Consider the following 24452-nt stretch of genomic DNA (forward strand, 5'->3'; position numbering starts at 1 on the left):
CAAAGGTATAATGCAATTAACGACTATGTCTCGGGGATAATGTGGCTTTAATCGCTTTATATTTTATTATAAAAATCTGCTTGTTTATGTAACTTTCTGAGCCGAGATGGCCCAGTGGTTAGAACGCTTGCATCTTAACCAGCGCTGAATTTTCAGAGCTTAATTCTTGTTTATAATTCATCTCGTGCTCAGCGGTGAAGGAAAACATCGTCAGAAAACATGCATGTGTCCAATTACAACGAAATTCTGTCACATATGTATCCACCGTCTGCATTGGAGCAGCGTGGTGAAATAAGCAAAAGACATTTATAGGTTATTTATGTAACTTTCGAAGTTGTCAAATTTAGTAAAAAGTCAAGTTTTTGAAGCAAAAAATATGTGTCTTTTATCCTTTACCATACGCAACATATTTTCGAATTACTCTAGAGTAAATTTTTTGGACGGTTAAATCATTAATCACTACTGGACGAGCGATGGAGACGTATTTTTTAACATCAATTAAATTATTGCAACTTTTCGAGCGTTCAGTAAAAGATGCAATATTGGAGTTGAACGAGCCCCTGTGAAATCTATTCACCTAGGTGAATAGATCAATCCAGAGTCGGAAAATTTGAATCATGGTTTTTTGAAGAGAACAATACAGTAAACTTCCGAGTGTTATCTCAAAATAGGGAAATATTCTTCTTATCCTGATCTTGAATAAACGAACGTGTGGTTTCAGCAACATGACGTCACGACTCATACTGCAGGATTTTTATGTATGCGGGAACATGTGCGAAAAGTCTTTATGAGCTAATGAACAGTATTCCTGATGCTGTCGCCAAGAATGATACAGCCATGCTAAACAATGTGTACCAAAACTTCAGATGTCGACTCTTCCAATGCATTGACACCAATCAAAATAGATATTTTAAAGACAACTGTTAAAAACTCTGTCTTTTCAACTCTTTCGTAAAATATATTTGATTAAATTTCCGATATAATATATATATATATATATATATATATATATATTTATATTATATCGGAGCGAAATTTTATCTATCAAAGTGTCTCTTTATTGCTTTGGCAACCTATATAAAAATAATAATAATTATACACAAATACTTTATCTCATAAAAATAACAGACGTCGTTTAATTGAATTTAAACGAATTAGATAAATATTTATCTCGTATATTTCAAAGTCATGGAAAGTAAGACGTATTTAAAGGGTGTTTTGAACTCGCTTCTTATTAGGTTCGACTCAATAAATACAATTAAATTTGCTTTGTGCATACAAATGAGTCTTATTTAAATCTATTTTCTATTTGTAAAGGTTTTGAAGCACTGTTTAATTACTAGTTAATTTACACATAAAAGGAGTAATTAAAAACTTATTTATGTGATAGCTATTATATGTTTATGTACAGGAAAATGTTTTAGTTTGTTATTTTTCTGAAATAGGGCACGGACATTGGCGTTGTAAGTAATTAAGTAACTTTGCCGCAAGTAGTAAGGATCTAAGTTATTATGGGCTTATATCTATAGTTACACTGGCTCACTCACTTTTAAACCGGAAAACAACTGTACTAAATATTGCTGTGTGTTGGTAGAATATGTGGTAAGTGGGCGGCACCATCCCAGAGGGGCTTGAACAGAGTCCTTCCACCAAGTGAAATAATGGTTATCGTATTAATAGGTTGAGTAGACATATACATATATTAAATAAATATGTCGCCTTATGTGCATCGTAAATATGTTCAAAATTATAGAAAACGCAAATCAGAATAATGCTCGCATCAAAGGAAAAACATAAAAGTCCATGAAGAACAAATGCGAGATCTACGACAGCATCAAAATTGAAATGAAAAAATTGTAACATCTACCTACATATACAGATCTACCTTGGCGAATGAATATGAGGATTTGTCACAGGCTCGAACAGTACAGTGAAAATGTTCATGCCAAATTGAAAGACTGGACACGCATCGTTAACGTATAAGACTTTAATACGAATGCCGAATTAAGAAGAAAATATTATTACGGTGTTTTAAAATCTAAAAATCTAAAAAAACAAAAACTTTATGCGTTGTCGATGTTTGTGGATTATATGTACGTTGTAACTAAAACTTACGAATATGTACTTATCATTGTAAAATTGTAAGTTTTTATTTTTACTAAAATATGAATTTTTAATTCAATGAAAAAGCCATATTATACTCTCTAACCTACAATGAGTGCTGTGTTCCAAAATTAATCACAAGCTGTATTTGGTGGCTGATCAATGCAAAGATGAAAGATAAAAACCCCTCTCCTGAAAAATCACAAATCTTGTCATATGACTTAATGCACAGAAGATCTCGAGAGTTCCTGATCCAGGTGACCAAGATTTGCCAGTTCAAAATCAGATTCGCGAGAAATAACACGCAAATCTTAAGGCCAAGATTTTTGAAAAATTTTACAGTTAAAATAAATGAATATATTGAGATATCCGACGTTATGATATTGTGGCATTACCTCACGGCAAAAACAAGATGGAAATTTGTCAAATTTACCTGAAATACGTTGCGAGCTAGTTGCGTATTCAATACAAATATGTTGCAAGCTTGTAAGCGCGTTGCAATTTTATTTCGCTGAATAATTGCTTGAAAAACAATGGGCAAAGGTAGTTGTGTGCTAATGGTATTTCGTTCTGGTCTGAATGATTTTTAATTAGGAACATTTCCACCAAACCATGGTGACCATTCTACGATATTGGAAAGTGCATACAGGTCGTCATGAATGAGATAAATATCGCTTATAGAATCTATGCAAACAGTTATTTGATAGGTTATAATCTACCACTGTCAATATTAATCAATGTTCAACATCAATCGCTTCTCAGAAATTTAGTCCCTGCGAATATTAAACAGCAAAATGTTTTACTGGTTTATTCGTCTATCACGCTGCAGTTGATTTGTTTACTAGTCAGAAACCGGAGAGTGATAGGGTTATCATCATTTTCATTTTCTTAATAAATAATGTGTATGCCTTTCAAAACCATAATATCTAATGTCCCACAGTTAGACTACGGCTTTTGCGCCTTTAACAGTAACCCCGATAACATATGGTGCACCACTGGGCGCTCCATATTCTGATGGAGTATACTGCGTGAAGCCGTCAAAAGCATTCAGTGGCGATTGATCGCTTCGAGATCTCAGTGCCGAGCATGATTAACGCCATGTCTCGCTATGTAGCGTGAGAAGAGTAGCTCCTCTTACTGGCTCTAACGGAGAAGACCAGAATCATAGGGCCCACATAGACGGGTCAGGTGAAACGCTGACGCATTTTTATTCAATATTTCATTCAGACTTCCTCGGGATGTTTTTTGAGCACCAAGATGAAGATAAAAAATCTTAAGTACAAAAATATAAGTGGTGCATGCTTCGATTTGAACCACCAACCAACGGTTAAGTTTCACGTGTTCTAACCACTGGGACTTTTTCGTCAATGTGTCTGTGTTCAACGAGTCTATAGTTAAAGACGACGACTGCCGTAATCCGATTAATGTTGATCCCGAGGTAATTACACATTGTTCTTTGACGTAAAACATCAGTTCGTTCCGCTTCTGAAAATCGGGAAGGGATCTTTCACATGTCACGTGCTTGTCATCGATATATATATTATATATGTTTATATTTTGTTTAATTTCTCAAAAAAGCACGAACTTAATAGGTGTTCGTTATATGATTGTTATTACTTGAAATAATATAATCATTTTTTTTTAATCTTGGTATAATACATATTATCTTACACGTTCTCAGATTTCTCGAAATTTATTTTTTATGTCATTAAGGTCGACGGTCTGACAATTATCAAATCTGGCATTTATCAAATGCTAGGATTTATTCTTATTAGGGGGTAAAATGACTTAACGCGAGAAACCAAACTTTATTTTTTGTACCCCTTTGTAAGTGTGACTATTCAAAGAATATGTTCTTGTAACATGCGTGTAAAATTATAACATGCATTGTAAAGAATTAGATATATTTAACTAAAAAATAAGTGAATTTAAATTTAGTTTACGTCATATTATTAAACTATAACTGTTTTACTTGCTTTTAAGTATTAAAATTTTTGTTTTTATTTTTAATGTAAGTTGTCATTTGTTTGTATTAATTTTAAGTGGAAACTTGATTGATTTATGTTTTTCTTATATTTATTTTTTAACTATTAAGTGTAATTATAAATGTTTGTTTCCCAAATAAATAAATAAATAAAAAATGCCACTTGATGATAAGTGGTCACCACAGCCCATGCCCATTGGTACTGTAAGAAATATTAATAAGTTCTCTTAACGACAATTCACCACTAACTTTTAGAATAATCGATAAATTTGTAGTTTAGAATAAGCCTTGTCAATTTTTTAAAATTTTTATTGGATGGATTATTCATTCGTAACAAAACATACCGCAAACGCTTTGTGATTAGCCATATGTAATGGTGCTACCACAATGTAGTTTTTATATACCAAATCTTTTTTGATAATTAACTCCCGATATACGTTTACTGACATATTCGATGTTGTTACGACCAGTTCGATGTTTTCTACGCTCCTACACTCATTAAAAGCCTGTAACGTAAACATTGTGGTCATGTAACCAAAATTTAATCACGTTACACAACAAAAACAAATTATAATTGCTACAATATATAACGAAATCTTAATTAGAAAATATTCAATAACGTTGTGTAATATTTGAAAACTGCTGTGTGGCAGCACCATTATACAATACTAGTGGGTCGCGCGCGACACTTCGCGTTTATTCAAAGGATTTTTTTGGAATTTCGAAACTTATGACAGACTTTGTTTTGATTTCATTTAATTGTAAATTGCAAGTTGCTCATCTATATAATTATAATTATTTAATTATTTATTTATTCTCTCCCACATTACAGACATTACAGTTTAAACGTATCTTAATAATAAGTACAATTGTGTGTGGGAGACAGGAGCCCCAACTAGGTTTCCCTGTGCTAAGGGTCTCCTGGCTCCACCTCAAGGATATCAACTATTTCTTATAAAATTTAAAAAAAAAAAAAAAAAACAAAAAAAAAAAAAAAGACAAATAAAATGAAAAGTAATTTATGCTCGTGAATATGTTGTGTGTGTGCGCGTATCTGCGACTGGTTCCGCGTATGTATGTATGTGTGTGTGTGTGTGTGTGTGTGTGTGTGTGTGTGTGAGTGAGTTTGACGGTTCATGGTTATGTATAGCCATTACATTATTATTTTTTCTGTCTCCTCATAGTCAAGTGTTAATAGCCAATCAGTTACTTTTTTCTTACATGAGAATTTAATTAAATTTGAGATTGTAAGTAATCTATTTATCTTATTGTACAGCCTTCCTACTTTAAAGTTATAAAATTTTTGGGCAAAAATAGTTTGAACCCTTTGAGTTTCACAGACCTCATAAGATCTTCTTGAGTCAACTATATCTATTTGTGATGTATTTATCAATGAGTGTTTTTTTAGAACCATATTCTGTATGTAAAGTTTTCTAACAGACAGAACATTTGCCTCCTTATACAAATTTACTGTTGGGAATAAGCGAGGCTTAGAGAGAGCTACTTTAAGCAACATTCATATTTGGCGCCAAAATTATGAAACTATATTTAAATGATTTTTTTTTGCTTGTCGATAACAATTTGCTTTAATTTTGTTTACGTTTTTAAAGTTTCTTATATAGTCGTAGCACCGCTCTCTAACATTACCATTAACATTTTTCTATTAAATTGTAACAATTTGAATTGCAATGAAGGATCCTCTTTAATTGTCTGCACATCTTCGGCTGGAGCTCCTCAAAATGAGACCATAACCAATTTTTTATCTGCAACTATCGTACCATAATCACTGTGACAAAAATCGGCTTACGCTATTTTTTTTTTTTTTTAAATAGAGCCAAGATGCCCCTGTGGTTAGAACGCGTGCATCTTAACCGATGATTTCGGGTTCAAACCCAGGCAGGCACCACTGAATTTTCATGTGCCTAATTTGTGTTTATAATTCATCTCGTGCTCGGCGGTGAAGGAAAACATCGTAAGGAAACCTGCATGTGTCTAATTTCAACGAAATTCTGCCACATATGTATTCCGCCAACCCGCATTGGAGCAGCGTGGTGGAATATGCTCCAAACCTTGTCCTCAAAGGGAGAGGAGGCCTTTATCCCAGCAGTGGGACATTTACGGGCTGCTAATGCTTACGCTATTAATATATACGATTGCTGAATATCGAAGAAAATATAAAACGTATCATGAAATTCGATTATTTAAAAAAAAAAATTATTAAAATTTATGTTACCAATTCTAATATACACTAGATATCTACATGAGTCTGACGTCAAAACACCAATCCGAACTGCTCGTATAATCTATTAATAGCGTTATTGATAACTATGCGTAAATAACTGAACTATTTAGATAGTCTTTAGATAATCTAACCAGATCCAGAGTTAATTTTATTTATTTAGTTAAGCGTCGTGTCTGCTTTATTATTATTATAGTGAAAATGTAGAATTTATTTTAGACGTGTGAATTTTTAATATTAGGTCGATTTCGATGCTTCGGTAAAATTATTATCATTAAAATTGGAGCACTCTAAGTCTAATAAGCATAATCCTTTTTTTAAGTTATCTGTAGGCGGACGAGCAAATGGGCCACCTGATGGTAAGTGGTCACCACTGCCTGTAAGAAATATACGCCACCAAACTTGGGGACTAAGATGTCACGTCCCTTGTGCCTGTAGTTACACTGACTCACTCACCCTTAAAACCGAAACACAACAATACTGAGTTACTGCTTTTTGGCGGTAGAATATCTGATGAGTGATTGGTACCTACCCAGACGGGCTTGCACAAAGGCCTTCGACCAAGTAAAATGCTGTATACCAGTTTTGACTGGAATTTTCAATACTAATTAACAATAATACACCGTTGTAACAATGTTACACCGTCAACTTTGCGTGTTAATTAAAGTAAATTAACAGCCTATAAAGGCAACGAAAGTTTGCAATTGCGTCACGCATTTTCATGCGGGCAAAATGTCATCCGACATATCTAGGTTTACACGCGACTTTTTCGCCGGTGACAATCGACTGTAATATAAAAAAAATAAAATTAAGCAATAAAACTTGAGCTGTCACGTTTGAGTTTATGAGTATTCGGTCAAATTCACATGTTCTTACTAGACCTTTTTCGATCTCAGCCCGAAACATGTCTAATTCCAAAAAGTTACATGTACCGTATGTAAATACTCATTTGTTTCGAGAAGATATTTTAAAGATTATTGAGTATCATAACGCTCTTGAAATCCAGCAGCAAAATGTTTTCTCTGAATTTTATTAATAGCTTATAGTTTATATGGAGATTTATCTTTTATTTCCATAATGCATCCAGGGACCGAAAATATGGTCTGACATATTGTTTTTCAGTCTATGCGTTTCTTGCTTGCTTCGGTTAATATTAAGTAGTTACTTGTGGACATAGTGGTTATTGGAGGTGACTGAGGACGCGTACAGACACTTTATAAGCAATAGGCGTGTGTTTATATTTGTATTTTGTGGTAACCTCTAACAAAGGTTAATAAAGGACCATCTCGACTGGATAGCGTTTATTTTTTTATGATATTATTATACAATGATAACGCTATCAGACTATGTTTGACACGATATTACTCTGAGCGAGTTTTTTTTAGCCTTTGTAATCTTTGCTATCGGCTCAGAGATGATCGTAAGAAATCTAAATAGTCATCACACATTTAATATAAAAGCGTACTTTAGTTACTTATTCTAATTGACTGCTGAGTCAATGAAAATTCTTTAGCATAAAATCATATCTTTCTGTGACGGATTTTTGAAGTATTTTTACCTACCAACGTCGCGAACCTGTTTTTATAGCATAAGTAGGCGGGGAGTAAATGGGCCATCTGATGGTAAGTCCCAAATACGCGTAGACATTGGCGCCGTAAGAATTGTAACCATTCCATAAATCGTCAATGTGGCATCAACCCTGGGAGCTAATGTACGTGTCATCTCATCTCTTGAGCGTATAGTTACACAGACTGACTTACATTTTCCGAGCTTTAAATATATACTAGCGGGTCTCCTGCGAAATTTCGCGTTTATTCAAAAGATTCTTTAGAAATTTGTTTTGTTTTCATTATAAAATGCAAGTCATATTTGGTGCTAAAATGATGAATCCTTTTTTAAATGATTGGATTTTGTCGACAACAATTTACTTAAATTTTGTTTACGTTTTATTTTTTTTCTTATATAGCCGTAGTGCCGCTCTCTTACCGGCCAGTAACAGTCTTTTGCACTCTAAAATTAATTCTTTGTTAAATCGTAACTATTTAGTAAAATGCAATCAAGTATCCTCTTTATTTTACTGTACATCTACGACTTGAGCTCTTCAAAATTAGATCATAACCAATGATTTATGTGCAGCTATCGTCTCACAATAACTGGGACAATGATCGGCTTACGCTATTAATACATAAGATTTTTAAAATTGGAATATTGGCGTATAAATGTAAATATTGTTGACGTTTGACATTGTAATATTTACCATTTGTAACATTATCAAATGCGCCATTAACAATAGAATCTATTATATTAACCAAATACTAAACTTCTTGTGCCTGTAATAACAGTTTATAGCAAATGTCGTGTCTAGCTTGCCATCCTTAAGGCCCCAACGAATTCGACGACGTTCAATGCGATTCGCCCTTGACAATTTCACCCCGCGTTAGTTCCTTCTAACTTTAAAAATACAAATTATTGCGTCGCGGTAATTTAAAGGGAAATATCAACGTTTGTTTGTTCCCTCCACTCCTGAGCTCGTGGAGTGAAACGTTTTGTTTACTAACATTTCCCTTTTCGTTTAATTCCGTGTTTATTATTATTTGTACTGAATAAATGTATATTTGAGTAATTAATGTATTTAATTGCGATAAGTTTTAAGCTGGAAGATAACAATGCGATTGTTGTTTGGAATACTGCTATTGGTTAAAATAGTGACAGTATATATCCAAGCAGAAGATGACCAATCACCAAATTATTATTTGTAGCAGGATATTTTGGTTGCTTATCGCCAGTAATTTTATTTTCATGTTGTCCTTTTCTTTACGATATTTACAGTCACTCAAAATAAGATCTGACTGGTACTCAGGATAATGAAGAGTTGTGACACAATCGTATACATCAAGATACGGTTAAAATATTTGATAACATTGTATGTATACATTTTGTTTTTCATTATCAATTGTGTTGTTTGTTTTCAAACATGAAATCATTTTTGTCGAGATAAATAAATAATAAGCTGCATATTGATTTGATATTTGAAAACAATATGTTGTTGAAATACTTGGATCTTGAGGTAATTTTACAATAACCTTTATTAAAAGTATAACGCCTCGCCTTATTGACTCGACTAGTAATACTCCGTGGAGGCAAAATGAGTTGAAGAAAACTGGTTTCTTTTTTGTTTAAAGGTACGGAATTGCAAACGAGCGGGGATATGCTGGCATTCTTGCCACCATTCCACGCGGTCATGATTTGTATAGGAAATATTTTCATCTGTACAAAAATTAAGCTCTTAACGTAAATCAATGTATTAATACATAAAAAAAATGCCTTAAGTATTGATAATCGATGGTCATTCGAAGGACCCGTCGGGTACGGGTCCTTGAAATGACTACCGAATCATCCCGGTCTGCACGAAGCACTACCGCAGGTAGCAAACGTAATATTGTATCTTTGAAGATTCTATGTTTGTTCGATTTTCTAAAAAAAATACAATGTAGATATAAACATAAAATCTAAATTTAAACAAAAAAGTAATAATGTTAAAGAGAATAGAGCGCTATACAAATTATATTAAATTTAACCTTGCCTGATATCTGTCCAAAGCGATCGCCGTGATTGATATGGTCGAGACAAATATTGATATAGCTTGAATGGCCCCGCAGGCCTTACAAAGGCTCGGCCAGTCTGGCAAGGGCCAATGTTTGGTCAAAAGCTCCATTAGTGTGAGTGGCGTGCCAACACAGCAAACCAACGCGTCTGAGACTGCTAAGTTGACGATGAACATGTTTCTTGCTGTTCGCATCACCGGCTTTCTTACTACCTGAAATAAGTAAATATTCATACATCTTGTTTCTGAATCAATGATCATAGTCAGGGTAACTTACTTCACTTTCATCTAAAAGGTCATTGGTCGGTTGGTACTGCGGTATTAATAAGTGACCAATGAGCATTCAGTATTTAGAAGGATTTTATTTTAAAAGACTTTATTTGCCTTTAATCGGTGTTACAGAAACCTTAAATGCAAACTCTTTACGACATTTAGCTGATAGTCTTTTAAAATCTTATAATATTTTTATATTGCACAATTTTCGATATCTGGACAATTACGTTATTGAGCCAGCAAAGGGTAAGCGGAGTCTCGATTTATACTTTAAAGTAATATCATGTCAATATCCCACTGCTGGGCTAAGACCTCTTCTCATCTCGAGGATTGAAGCTTACGCGCCACTACGCTGCTTTAATTTGAATTAGTAAATAAACATGAGGCGGAATTGATACATTGAGATTATCTCACGATAAGCACACCATGTACAATATTTACGTAATCATATCTAATTAAGATGGCGCCAATTAGATTAATACTAGTATAATATGTTAATTATCACAAGTACCACTTCGACTACTTCATTTGTAAATGTTCAATGAAATACAGGACCTCTTCTGATTACAAACGCAATATGATATATTTTAAATATTAATTTACGATTTATTTTGTAGTTGCCGGTTTTTCTCGGTATTATCTTTTTCCGAACCGGTGGTAGCGTTACGTTCAAATTCAACACAGTTACCGATTTGATTTTGACTTAAAAAAAAAAATACGAAGCGTTATGACGTCACTAACTACTAATTTATGGACGCGTCAGTCTTGAGCCGAGATGCATTGAATAGAATATGTAGATTTAAGATCAATACCGATTCGTGTTTGTTGTTGTGTATTGTAAGCAAATCTTAATGTATCGGATGTTCCTTAGTCACTATTAAATACGATCTTTTTTACTTATGTTTACAACTGACTTCCAGGGGAGCATGAAATAAGGAAAATTATTTTCTTCAAAAGAAAAATACGTTCCTAGCCAGCAGTAGCTTCTTTAATAATATACTATTTCTACTATGTTATGAGGACATAACTGCAATGCAAGCTTAAAATAAAAAAATACTTACAGAAATAACAACAAGGGCATTCCCAACGGCGCCGATCGTTACCAGGATACCATAAAAAGTTAGCAGTAAGGCTCGTGTAGGGTCATCGACTTTTCGGTTAAGGGAAAATTTCTGAAGCAATGTGTTCGGGTTCTGGACCTCCCTCGATGCCTCTATTACCCATTTTGCTGAGGCATTTAGGGTGAGGTTCATACTGGGGTCCTCCCTCTGAAACAAAATTTTATGATATCATTAAATATTTTGCTAAAATGCAATATTCTATAGCTGGTTAATTTTGTCTGTCTGTCCGTTTCGTAATTTATTTTGATGTCATTTGTGAAATTAACAGCTCAATTTTATGTAACATATTAATAATATAAATAAGTGTATTATAAGGCTAAAGGCTTAAGGTTAAGGCTCTTCAGATGGAGAGAAGGGTTAAAGCTTATTCTACCACACTGCTTAAATGCAGGCTGGCTTAGTTTAAATGCAATTCAATGTATCTGAGAAATCGTTTTTAATTACGTTCTATCATATCGCTGCGTATATAACTTATCTTAAATGCCTATTAGTTTATCGTTATCGTTAATAAAATAAATAACAATCCGTAAAAGCCCCATTGCTTGGCTGAGGTCTCCTTTTGCGGAGTATGGTTGGAGTTAAATCCACACCTCGCTAATGCTGGTTTGTGGAAACACATGTGGCACACGGAATTTTGTCAAACATATGTTCGTTTTCCCACGATGATTCCTTCACCGGAACCGGAATCGTTAAGTGAATGCGTGTTGAAAACTTTAATATTATTATTATGTAAAGATCTTGGAAATCTTACCAATGTTGATATTATTCTTATGATATAAGCTGTTTTAGTCTCAATTTTAAGTCTTATTCTGAGATAGATTTTAAATATAATTTAATAGTATTTATTAATTCTACTCGCTTTTATTTGTTAAATACACTAATTTATATAAACTTAAAAGCTTTCAGTTAAGTTTTCACATGGGCCAATTGATGGTAAGTGGTCACTACCCACAGACATTGACGTTGTAAGAAATATTAACCATCATTGCATAGCCGATGCGCCACCAACCTTGGGATCTAAAATATTATAGCCCTTGGGTCTAACACAATAATACTAATCCTTGCTGCTTAGAGATCTACCTCTAAGCAGCAATGATTAGTATTATATTATATATACTCTAGTATATGACGTGTAGATGGTACCAGACGGGCTGCACCAAGCCTTAACGCCAAGTAATCCATTTGCATAAAACTAAAACTATTTTATTCTCCTTGAACTATTAAGATGGGAAAATATAGGTACGGTGAACGCTAAACACGATCTTCCATCAAAACTTATCGTTATTAACTTTCATAATCTCGACATAGCCAAAGCTTTGATGGATTTAGAACATTTCAGTATAAAATCAACGTGGAAGTTATTTTAATTAAGGATAGTTCCTGGTATCGTTAAAGAAGTTGTTGCATATAATTAGCCTATATATATATATAGGAAAATATTGAAACAGACCTTAGGTAAGATCCATTGAAGTTGTTCAGATAATCAACCGGTAGCCATTTTTCAAGATTAAGACTTACAATATAGTGTACTGGCAGAAAAGGGGCCATTCATTTATTACGTAAGACTATTTTCGCTTGTTTTTGACCCCTATTATAAGAAAGAATAATAATAGGCCGACCCCCTCCCCCCTGTTTAATATTTATTACGTAAGAATCTAAAAGAAAAAATGATTGCACGTTGTGTGTTTAATGTTTATGTTTCAAAGAATATTTTTTTTGAAATATTTATTCGTAATTTCAAAGGTACTAATAATCTTTATTTTTTGGCCCGTCCGTTGTCATGGAAATGAAAATATCGTTTTATACCTATACGCACCCGAGCGAACCTCGCCAGAACCTTTTTCAAATAATTTTAACTTTGCGCATTTTTTTGATCTTACGTAAGAACTATCGAGAAAACATAAGACATCATCGACCTCCCTCCCCCCGTAAATCGTCTTACGTAATAAATAAATGGCCCCAAATCGTCACGTAAGGAAATACCTTTATGTTATTCCATGCGATATTTTCCTCCCTTCCCTTTATTTTGTTGTTACTATTTTTATTTACGAAGGGTTTTTAATAACAATTTTGTCATTGTTATTTAATTATTCTCAAACGTTGTTGATTTACTTTATTGGGTAATTTATATCGAAAGTAACTTTGTTTCAACCTGGTGTCTCACGACACCTGTTTTAATTAAATTATTAGCAGACAATTTTGTAAGTATAAATGTAACTTCTAAAAATAGAATTTCTTGCACAATAATGTGTGTTTTTCTATCTACTTTTGTTTCTTAGTCTAATTCTGATGAATAAATAATTCTTGTGAATACAAAACGAAATGACGTCAGAAGAGTAATAGGTAATTCGTCTACTCTCTCGTTAGCTGGTATTGCTTATCCAGGCGGGCCTGTGCAAATACCTTGCATTAAGTAAATGTGTTTTCCAAGATATACTTGGATATTTTTTCAGGATATCGGATTAAATTTTATTAAACAAAGTATTTCTGATAGTGATTTCCGAATCAACCATGAATCATTCAGATTTCTGTATACACATTTATGTCTAAATTAATCTCATATTCGGCGATGAAAACAATTACTGTTAGTAGGAAGATATTACTCATGAAATTAAACTAAAATCCAATTCCGTGATCAAACTCAGTGCATAAAGTACTTCTGCTAATATACCTATCACCCTTATTCTGAATACACGGAACAAATTTCCTTGTTTTATCTTTATTACTCTCGGAATAAGAAACGTAAATAAAAACTCATGCAGTATATTTCGGGAAACACGGTATGCTGTTACCGACGATTTGATAACTTTCAAACCCGAAAAAAGTAAAAATATTTCGTTCCTGTTTTTCTGAATTACGTTCAAGGTAGTGATGAAGGATCCCAGGATCGCTAAATTATTTTTCGTAATTATGGGATTCACGGTTAATCTAGTTGATTCAGAGCTATTAATGTTGTTTACATTTCTATGTCAGCATTTAATAAATATATAAAGTATCTGTTAGTGTTGCCCATAAAATACTAGGCGATTTAAATTTATCTGGGAGATTTTGTATTAAATTATTTTTCAGAATGCGAACATTTTTTTTTTTTTAACTTGAGCAATCTGTAAATTTCCCACTGCTGGGCTAAGACCTCCTCTCCCTTTGTGGTGAAGTTTTGGAGCATATTCCACCACGCTGCTCCAATGCGGGTTGGTGGAATACCCATGTGGCAGAATTTCGTTGAAATTAGACACATGCAGGTTTCCTCAATTATATTTTTAGAATTTAGAATTATAAACACAAATTAAGTACATGAAAATTCAGTGGTGCTTGCCTGAGCTTGAACCCGAAATCATCGGTTAATATGCACGCGTTCTAACCACTGGGCCATCTCGGCTCACAAACGGTAAACACTGTTTATTATATTCATATAATTGATTAAAAAATAAAACAATTTAACGATTCCTTATTGTAGATATAAAATCGCAACCTAAAAAATATTTTTTAAATAATTACGATTTTGAAAAGATTGACTATGAGTTTCTTCATCAGTTTATATTATTTTTTTTTTCTGAATAATTATATATATGTATATTTGACATTCTGAATACGGTAAAGAAACATTTTAGACTATGCAAACGCGGCTTTACCTATCACCCACGGAAAAACCTTGAAATTCAAGCAGAAACCAAATTTAATCAAACTCAACAGAAAGACAGAGTTACTTTTGCATATATAATATCAGTCTAGATTAGTATAGATTGGTTGTAACAGTAGGCTAATGGAACAAACATGTTCCACTAAACGTGCTACTAAGTAAGTACCGAGGAATACATAAACATACGGATTACAAAACGAACGGACAATTCAATTCACGTCGCCAACTGACTTACACACGCCTGTTCCACGATGATAGCAAGCGTTGTTGAAAGTATTTCGAACATTATTATAACAATAACGTACTTTAATTAAATTTTCGAATATATTTTAAAACTCATGTTAACAAAGAGGAGAATCATTATATAAATCATAATGTGGCTCGTTTAAAGGATTTGGTAATCGTTGATTTTCATACAGAATATAAAAAAAATAATTGTATAATATGATAATTTAAAAAGTAATGGATTTAACATTCATTACACTACATGACGTATATTTTATATTTTGCAAACTATACCAGACAAAGTAATAATATTGATGGAAGATGTTTCTAGAATTCAAGGTATCTAAAAAGTTTTTGATAACTCCTCTCCATTTGAGGACAAGGTTTACAGTTAATTCCAACATGCTGCTCCAAATTCGGTTGGTGGATTCATATGTGACATAATTTCATTGAAATTAGACTCATGTAGGTTCCTTTGAAATGTTTACCTTCAACTCCGAGCGCGAGATGAAATATAAATATCAAATAAGCACGTGAAAGATGCACGCGTTCCAACCACTGGGACATTTCGCCTCTCATCCCCACTGGTACTGGTCTACTCGGATTATAAAATATTGCATGATTTTCAATAAAGTTATCTTAATTTGTTCAGAATTATACATTTTATTTAAATAAAAATATTTTATATTTGAAATTCATCCTTTTAAATGTAATTATAGTAGCGTAAAAATAAATAAGCTTTTACTTTAAATAAAATAATGGTTATAATAACCAGTGGAATGTTTTATCCTTTTATATGGAAATTGTTATTTTGTATCAGTCAGTTTCTATATTATCATAAGTCTCAAGCTGCGTCGTTGGTCTTGTCAGTTTTGTAAAATATACCGAATTTGAATCTCATATACATGAATGTGAACCCAGGATTTAAGGATCTTGCCAGCTAGACCAAAGAAGCAGACACAAATCCCAGTTCGAATCGATAACAAGTAATTTTTTTCAGTCGAAAAATTATCAGTAGCAGCTCCAAGTCTGGAAGTTGGAGTTCAACTCACATGCCTCGGAAAACACGTAAAGTCAAAGTCAAAGTCAAAAATCTTTATTTAATATAGAAGTGTTTACACTTGCTTATTGACTGTCAAAAATCTACCACCAGGTTCGGAATTTAACACCTCTGACTTGAGAAGAACCGGCGAAAGAAACTCAGCGGGATTTTCTTTTTTTTTTCCATGTTACATGTACAATAATAATTATATTTTAGTTATTTGAAACAGCCTGGAGGCGATCATTTCATTCCCAAGGTGTACAAGCAGCTAAAAAGTCATTAGTGTTGTCACACAAACGCTCTTTAACGATTCTAAGCAGTTGATACAAAATTTGTCGTCCCATTGGATCATGAGAATGAGGGAATAGAGAGCGCACCTGTGTTTGCACACACTTGTGCACTATGACCTTGAGTTAGGCTGCCGTGGCTAAAATCGAACGATGACGACATTATTATCATATGAATGTATTGGGATTTTGCGTTACGAAATTCTATTAGCAACTCCGATATAACTCAGCGCTGTCCCTTGCGAAAAGCACTTAAAACACTAAAGTTGGTCCTGTATCTAATCTCTCTCCATCTGCATGCCAGTATGAGAACACAAACTTGTACACTATAATATCTCCTGTTAGCTGGTATTTGAAATTGTATTACTAAATACGTCATATAATATGATATTGAGTGGAAACTAATCCTATACTTAGTAGCACACTTAATTCTTGGTGTAATTCAAGTCTAAGTCTCTACGAACGCAAAGCGGATTCGCTAAAGAGGATTCGACATTATTTTATTATTATTTTATAATATTATTTTATTTATTTTTAAATTTAGAACGTCTTCGTGATCTAAGGTATACGCTATAATAAAATTCCGCAGACATTTTTAACTTTGCTGTGTCATAGATTCAAGTCATTTGTAAAAAATACATTGGTAAAGAAGGCATATTATTCGATAGAAGATTATATTGATGATAAAAAAGCGTCGAGTTAACGCTTGTTGACTTCCAGGCAGGAGACATAACATACATATATAACTGTATTTAACTAACATTACTGTATTTTTAGATATTGAAAAAGAGTAACTACTGAGTTTTTTGCCGGTTCTTCTCGGTAGAATCTACATTCCGAACCGATAGTAGCTTTACTTTAAATAGTTTGTTAAATGACGATTCAAAAGTGCTTGTAAAAGCCTACTTAAATAAAGTATATTTTGATTTGATTTTATTGTATTTGTACCAATTTGTGAGTGAACAGAGCTATACCATAGTTCCATTTTCAAAAACTGACAGTTTTATTTTTTAATTTTTATAAGCAAAAGCCTAACGAGAAGATATTATCTAATTCCAACCCACGTTAAGAGGGAGTTATCTCTACAAAGAAATTGTCATTGTAATGGGCAACCCTGTCCGCGCTCTCAACCATGGGATGAAGATATTGTGTCTCTTGTGCTTGTAATTACACTGGTTCTTTCCTTTGATATTCTTTCGCAGATGTTAATAATTACGTTCTATTATTATTAGTAGGTATAACTTAGCATCATCAAAACGAGTACGGACTGAGGCTTTCTTTGTATGTTAAAAATTAGAAAGTTTGTTCAATTAATTAAATGCTAACCTTTTTATTTTATTAAAATTTCTTGCGATTTAATTGACAAGTAATCAGTTTGTTCATACAGTTAATAGACATACACTAAAATTAAATTATGTGCAATGTGATACAAATATAGGATGTTTTCGATTCTTGAAATTAATTGGAATCCTTGGAAAAAGTTCCAAAGAAAGAAAAACACGTACAAACGAAACGAATCTTTTAATACCTAAATTATCAAGGAAACTAAACCAAAAAGGTTTGTTATATAAATAAACGATGAAAATAAACAAATCAAATAACCCTCAGATGTATTTAGACCAACATCTCCGTAACGCATAAAAGCGTTCACGCTACTACGAATTTTTATGTTTGTATGAAATTGACATTTTTAAAGCTCCCGCGTTGAAACGTTATATAGCCCTACACTAATACCCTTACATCTTTTAAATGATCAGCAAACGAATATAATCTCTATTTATATAATGTTTAGGAACAAAATGATGTGTACATTTTTGATAGTGTGATAAATATCCGGCATGGTGTATGCGGAATAAACAGGAAAGTTTTGTACCTACGCTAGGCCCACCTGTTCTGTAACATAGAAACGTCGACATAACTTCGAGATTTTATCACCTGTCTCAGTTTTCGTGACGGTATGTGATTTTTTACGTTTTCATGGGAATAAACAGTCATTATTTCTTACGAAAGAAATTTAACTCTTCTGAGGGATTTATGTCCATTCCACTATAATCCGGTGAACTTAAAACGTCCTAAACAGGAAATTGTATTAATTGATATTTGTTAATTAATTTCCAAAATGTGAATAAAAATCTTGTTATTTTATATAGAAAAATATACAAAAAGTAAGAGCGTCATATAATTTAGACAGTATAATTATATTTACGAAGCAGTTTACTTCGTAATAGACAATACTTATTCAATTTTCTCTTCACTCGACTTTAGAAGATTCTTTCTCATAAATAGTAGTTAATTGACTTATTTGTACTCTGACGTGTTTCTATTTTAGTCTTTGTTTATTAACACTTGATTTAACAGAAATAACAAAGGTATACTTTTAGTTACTATTAGTAGTAGTAGTTCTTTATTTTAATTGAATAGTGTTGTAAATGCCTGCAGAGATGTATCACATTGTATCTTGTTTTTTGTAAATATCCCGTAGATGTTTATTGGTGATTTTTAGTCTCGACTCTCCCAGTATTAACCTAACTGTAACATTTTAAAATGACTTAGACAATGACAAAAACTACTCTTTATTGGGTGGGGCTTGTCTTATATAGGATGTAGTTACGGAGCATGAATATTTATTAAAATATAAATAAAGGCAATTTTTTTTACTCCTCAATGGCCTTGTTGTCAACCAAATCTAGACTATGCACTGGTCAGAGTGATCAAACTCTATATAAGCTGATATCAGCTTAGAGTGTGATAGATATTTTTTTTTTTAATAAAACTGATTATAATCTTGCTGGTTCTGAATTATTAAATTTAAATTTCGAATGAATTAAATGCTTATTTAAAATGTCTTGTATGATAAGTTCTTAAATTAAATATTATTGCATTTGTATAATTATTAGGCGATAACGTTTTTAAAAGTTACATGAAATTTACTTTGACTAACCTTATTGACAGGCAAAAATTTATTCCACCAACCCGCATTGGAGCAGCGTGGTGGAATATGCTCCAAACCTTCTCCTCAAGGGAGAGGAGGCCTTAGCCCATCAGTCGGAAATTTACAGGCTGCTAATATGTAATGTAATGTAACCTTATTGATATTTTTCCATCGGTTTATTGCGGATAACAGTTCACTGACCCTACATTATACAGCTTCCAAGATTTTATAATAATCACAGATGTATATTTATTGGCAATGGCAATACACAATCACGATAAGTGTATATTTTCAAAGGGAATGTGAAAAAAATCTGCGAAAAGAGCGATGAATTATTATTTCAATCTTTTGAATGGTTAGATCGGAATAAATCGAGAAAATCTATCGTTATTCTTATTATTCAGAAATATGTTTGAAGTTCTTCATTTGTTCCGGAAAAATAAGGAAAAGCAATATTAAATAATTCCAAAACTTGTTTATCGATAACAGTAGATATTTAGTCGTCAATAAGGAAACGACAAAGAAGGAAGGATTTTTAATAAAAAACAACAAATGAACTATTTGAAAGTTTTTTTTTATTACAGTCGATATTGATAGTCGATAAACATCGATCATCCTTAAATTGATCCTTGATTAAACAGAGAGATAGTCACAATATAGTCTCAAAATATGCGCCAAAATGGGAAATATAAGCCAGTAGTCCAAACCCAGGCAGGCAGCCGTGAGCGTAATTAGTTTATAATTCATGTTAAAATGCTTAGCAGTAAAGGATAATATCACTAAAACTGAACGTAATAGATGAAATTCTGTCACCAAACTCAATTTGAAGAATCATGGTTACTTAGTTTACTTCTCCTCAAGAAGTTAGGTAGAGTTTACTTGGAGATAGGCCTTTGTGCGAGCACATCAGCTGGTTAGGTATAACTCCCACACTTTATATCTACAGCCAAACAGCAGCACTCATTGTTTTGTTGCGGCTTAAAAGATGAATCAGCCAGTGTAAATACAGGCACAAAGGACAGTATGTTCATTTGGGAGCTAATATGTAATTTCTCATAATTTAGCTCCTAAAATTAGTGGCGCGTTGTGGATGTAAATAATTGTTAATATTTCATGCGGTGCCAGTATCTATGGTGGTTACCCCTTACCATCAGGTTGCCTATTTAGGCGTCATACAAGAAAAGGGAAGGCGAGGAGGCTCAAGATATGAGAAAGCCTTAAACAAGCCTTGGAACATTTACAGGCTGTTTATACGAGTAGTAACAAAATAAGATGTCGGGTTCAATGGTATCAGTATTCATATATATACATATATACATTCATATCGGTATCAATTGTATATAAAAATATAAAACATTCCTTGAATTTATTTTTTTCCCCGTAAACATTATTACCTAAAAATAACTTTGCGAGGTCGGAGTTTGATATAATCATATTTTACCTAATAAAGGTTATACTTTATATTATCAAATACACCCGTTTGTAATAAGCGTTTCCAGGCGATCGTTAAACGTCAATAAATTATTAATATTGAAATGAAATTCAAATTCGATCAACTTTAGTAAATTTCCTATAAGAAACGTTTAAATCGTTTCGTTAATTCCACAAAAAAATATTATATATTATAATAATCTATTTATTGGTACGTGATAATCCTAAACTAAAGGCAATAAGAAAATTTGTATACGAAAAAATTTAACCAAATGTACCAGTCTGCTCATTTTAATCTCTTTATAATGAAGCGCTTATACGACGCCACCTCTCCTTTAGGGAGAATTGAATTATATTACGTCTCTATAGAAGGTTCTCGAATAGTTAATAGCTTAATTTGCAGAGTGCTTTGACCGTAAAAAAATTAAAAGGGTTCAAGTCCTGAGTCCTGAGGAATATTTAATCCGATTTTCCAATTTGTATTACAAGTGTGGATTACCACTAAATAATAAACTGATAAGAATAAAATTCTCTCATATTGTAACTTGCAATATGCGTAGGTATGAGATTAAAATTTATAGGGGCCAATATTGTATGCTGACGTTCGCTTCATGATAAAGCCTGCGGTCGGCGGCGATGAATTTCACAACTTTATACAGCTAGTAGGTAAATAATTTCTTTGCCTCGTTGATATAGCAGCTAATTTTAAAGCTGTAATTTAAAAGTTTTGGGTTCAAATCATGAGTGAATCAATAAAAAGTTTTTGGGTATGAGCCAGGAATTATCAATCCGAGCCTTAGCTTATAAATTTCCAGAACACGCGACAGCATGCAAGGTCATACGGCTGGCGTCCGTAGGAGGAAAGTAAATCTACCGGTGCCTAATTGTGTTGTCACTAACTCCTGAACAGTTGGTTAATCCGGTCGAAGTCAGTCAGATTATAATTTAGATTAAATTGTGTGAACTTTCGAATTGAATGATTGATATTGGCAATAACAAGAAGAAATATCTGAATAGTTTTCTTTTCTTTGTATATTCAATCTCTATAAATGTACATTCGTGCCTTTAATGTATCTTTATATAGTATTTTATGTGCCAGCATGTTTTTATTTCAGCAACATAATTCAGTGCTCTTTTGTCACTCAAAATTAAAATCAAAATAAATACTTCATTCGTGTAGACTTTTACAAGTACATAATCGTAATTATACAGAGTTGTTTTAAACGTGAAGCTCTAGCTGAATTGTAGATTCCACCAAGACGAACAGGCCATAAACTCAGTATTTACTCGCTTCAAATATTTAAGATACAAAGTTATGTTAGTGAAATACAATTATATTTATATAATAGTATATGCTCAGGCGAAATAAAGACGAAATTGTGTTTTCTGAAATAACAAAATTTATTCTATTCACATCGCACTTATACAGAAGTTTTACTACAATTAACATATTGTAAACAAAATAGCTTACCTGAAATAACAAAAAACAACATTTAAAGCCTTTACTTCTAATTTAAATAATATTATAACTATTTCTTTGTACCATATTTTCCACGTTTCTTTAAAGATCACAAAACCTCTCTTTTCCTTCTAGCATTTTTCCTCGGTGTCACTCACGTCACACTGACAGCAAATTGTTCCCCAGATTATAAACACAGTGGAAGAGGAATGCCATTACCATAGATAGTGATATCCTTACATCTCCCACCCTCGGAGAGAACAACATAATGGTGATTGTTCGATCAAGACCTACTCACTATTGGGGTTAACTTTGTGACATGGTAGAAGTTTGATTCCACTTTCTTATGTCCAACATCAACTTCATAGATAGATTTTGAAATCTTCTTTAGGATTTTGTATGGTCCAATCCTCAATTCATCCATTTTCTTCCTATTTAGTCGGTTTCCATTTTCTACATATACTTTATCACCCACTTCAAATTTATATTCTTCTCTTTTTAGATCATATAATTTTTTATTATAGTTGTGGGATTTCATTGAATTTTCCAATGCTAGTTCTCTGTCTCTTTTTAGATCTTCTACTGTACTTCTTGATTTCAATTCCAGCGGTAAAATATCCATTTTCTCTCCTTCCAAAAGATATTTTGGGGTAAACTTAGTAACTGTATGTTCTGTTTCGTTGTATCTTTCTACACATTTTTGTGCAATAGTTGTCCATGCTGTTTTCTTGTTCCCTTCATTTATTTTACACCTTATCCTATTGGTTAAAGTTTGGTTCAGCCTTTCATTTAGACCATTCGAAAATGGCGCGTCCACAGCAGTAAATACCATTGTTATATTTTTCTTTTTTAAGAAGTCTTTAAATTCTTTGGAATTTATGCCAGGATATTGGTCTGTTAATAGTATATCTATATTATTACTTTCTGTCACTTTTTCCACCAACTTGATAAAATCATTGGAGCTCTGATTTTTTGATGTCAGAATGTATGCATATCGTGTAAAATGGTCAACCAAGAGATGTAAGTATTTTTTTGTAGACCTTGATCCTCCAAAGCCTCCAATTGTGTCGATGGATACAATTTCAAAAGGACGTGTTGCTGGACCTAAATGGGACATCAAACCAAATTTTGGATTCCTTCTTGATTTGTTTTTAATACAAATATCACATTCATCACAGAGTTTCTTGATATTTGTGATGATATTCTTTGCTGTATAGAAAGGATTTATTTTATTTATCATTTGGGTTCTCCCAATGTGGCAATAAGTGTAATGGACATTTTTAATTAGTGTTTTGCTAAATGCTTCTGAAAGTACAATTTTTTTTCTTTTTTTATTCTTTTTGTAATAAATGTTATTTTCCAGTATAAATGATTTTGATTTTCCGTCTTGTATATTTAAATTTGTGTCTTGATCCTTTTTAATATCTTGCATGTTTATTAAGTTTACAACTTTCAAAAAATCTTCAGTATTCTCATTAGGTTCTAAGACTGGATTTCTACTTAAGCAATCCGCTTCTTGATTTGACTGTCCTGGGTTATATTTTATCTTAAAATTGTATTGGGATAAGTAATATGTCAAATCGCCCAGTTCCTCATCAGTTCTAGACTTGATATTAAGATTTTCAAGTGGTTTATGATCTGAATAAACTATAAATTCCTTATTCATAAGCCAGTGTTGCCAATATTTTACAGCCTCTTTAATCGCCAAGCATTCCAAGTATATTGCCTTTTTTTTCTTTTGAGTGTCGGTCAATTTCTTTGAGAAATAAGCTACAGGTTTAGTTATTCCGTTTTCATCTTCCTGTTTTAATACAGCTCCCACTCCTTGAATGCTGGCATCAGTGTATATTTTTATTGGTTGTTCTGGGTCAAATATTTTTAGAATTGGTTTCGAGCATAGTAAATCTTTTATTCTATCAAATGATTTTTGGCATTCTCTGGTCCATATAAATTTAACATCTTTCCGTAACAGATTGTGTAATGGTTCCAGGATAATTGCATTGTGTGGTATAAATTTATGATAAAAGTTTACTTTTCCCAGGAACTGACGTATGTTTTTCCTTGTTCCTGGAATGGGGAAGTTCCTGACAGCTGTTAAATAATCCTTGAGAG

At 32.7% G+C, this 24452-nt stretch overlaps 1 protein-coding gene across 1 annotated transcript in view; it reads right to left on the reverse strand.

The window, feature by feature from the left end:
• Window positions 1-24452, reverse strand: part of LOC125073114 (neuropeptide F receptor) — a 96744-nt gene that overhangs the window by 10716 nt on the left and 61576 nt on the right. Inside the window, exons 2-3 of the mRNA XM_047683817.1 lie at window positions 11265-11471; window positions 9910-10143 (exon numbers count right to left, since the gene is read on the reverse strand). Of these exons, the coding sequence (XP_047539773.1) occupies window positions 9910-10143; window positions 11265-11471 (441 nt within the window). The remainder of the gene's footprint in view (window positions 1-9909; window positions 10144-11264; window positions 11472-24452) is intronic.

Source organism: Vanessa atalanta, chromosome 23, assembly GCF_905147765.1.
Source record: "Vanessa atalanta chromosome 23, ilVanAtal1.2, whole genome shotgun sequence".
NCBI classification, from domain to species: Eukaryota; Metazoa; Arthropoda; class Insecta; order Lepidoptera; family Nymphalidae; genus Vanessa; species Vanessa atalanta.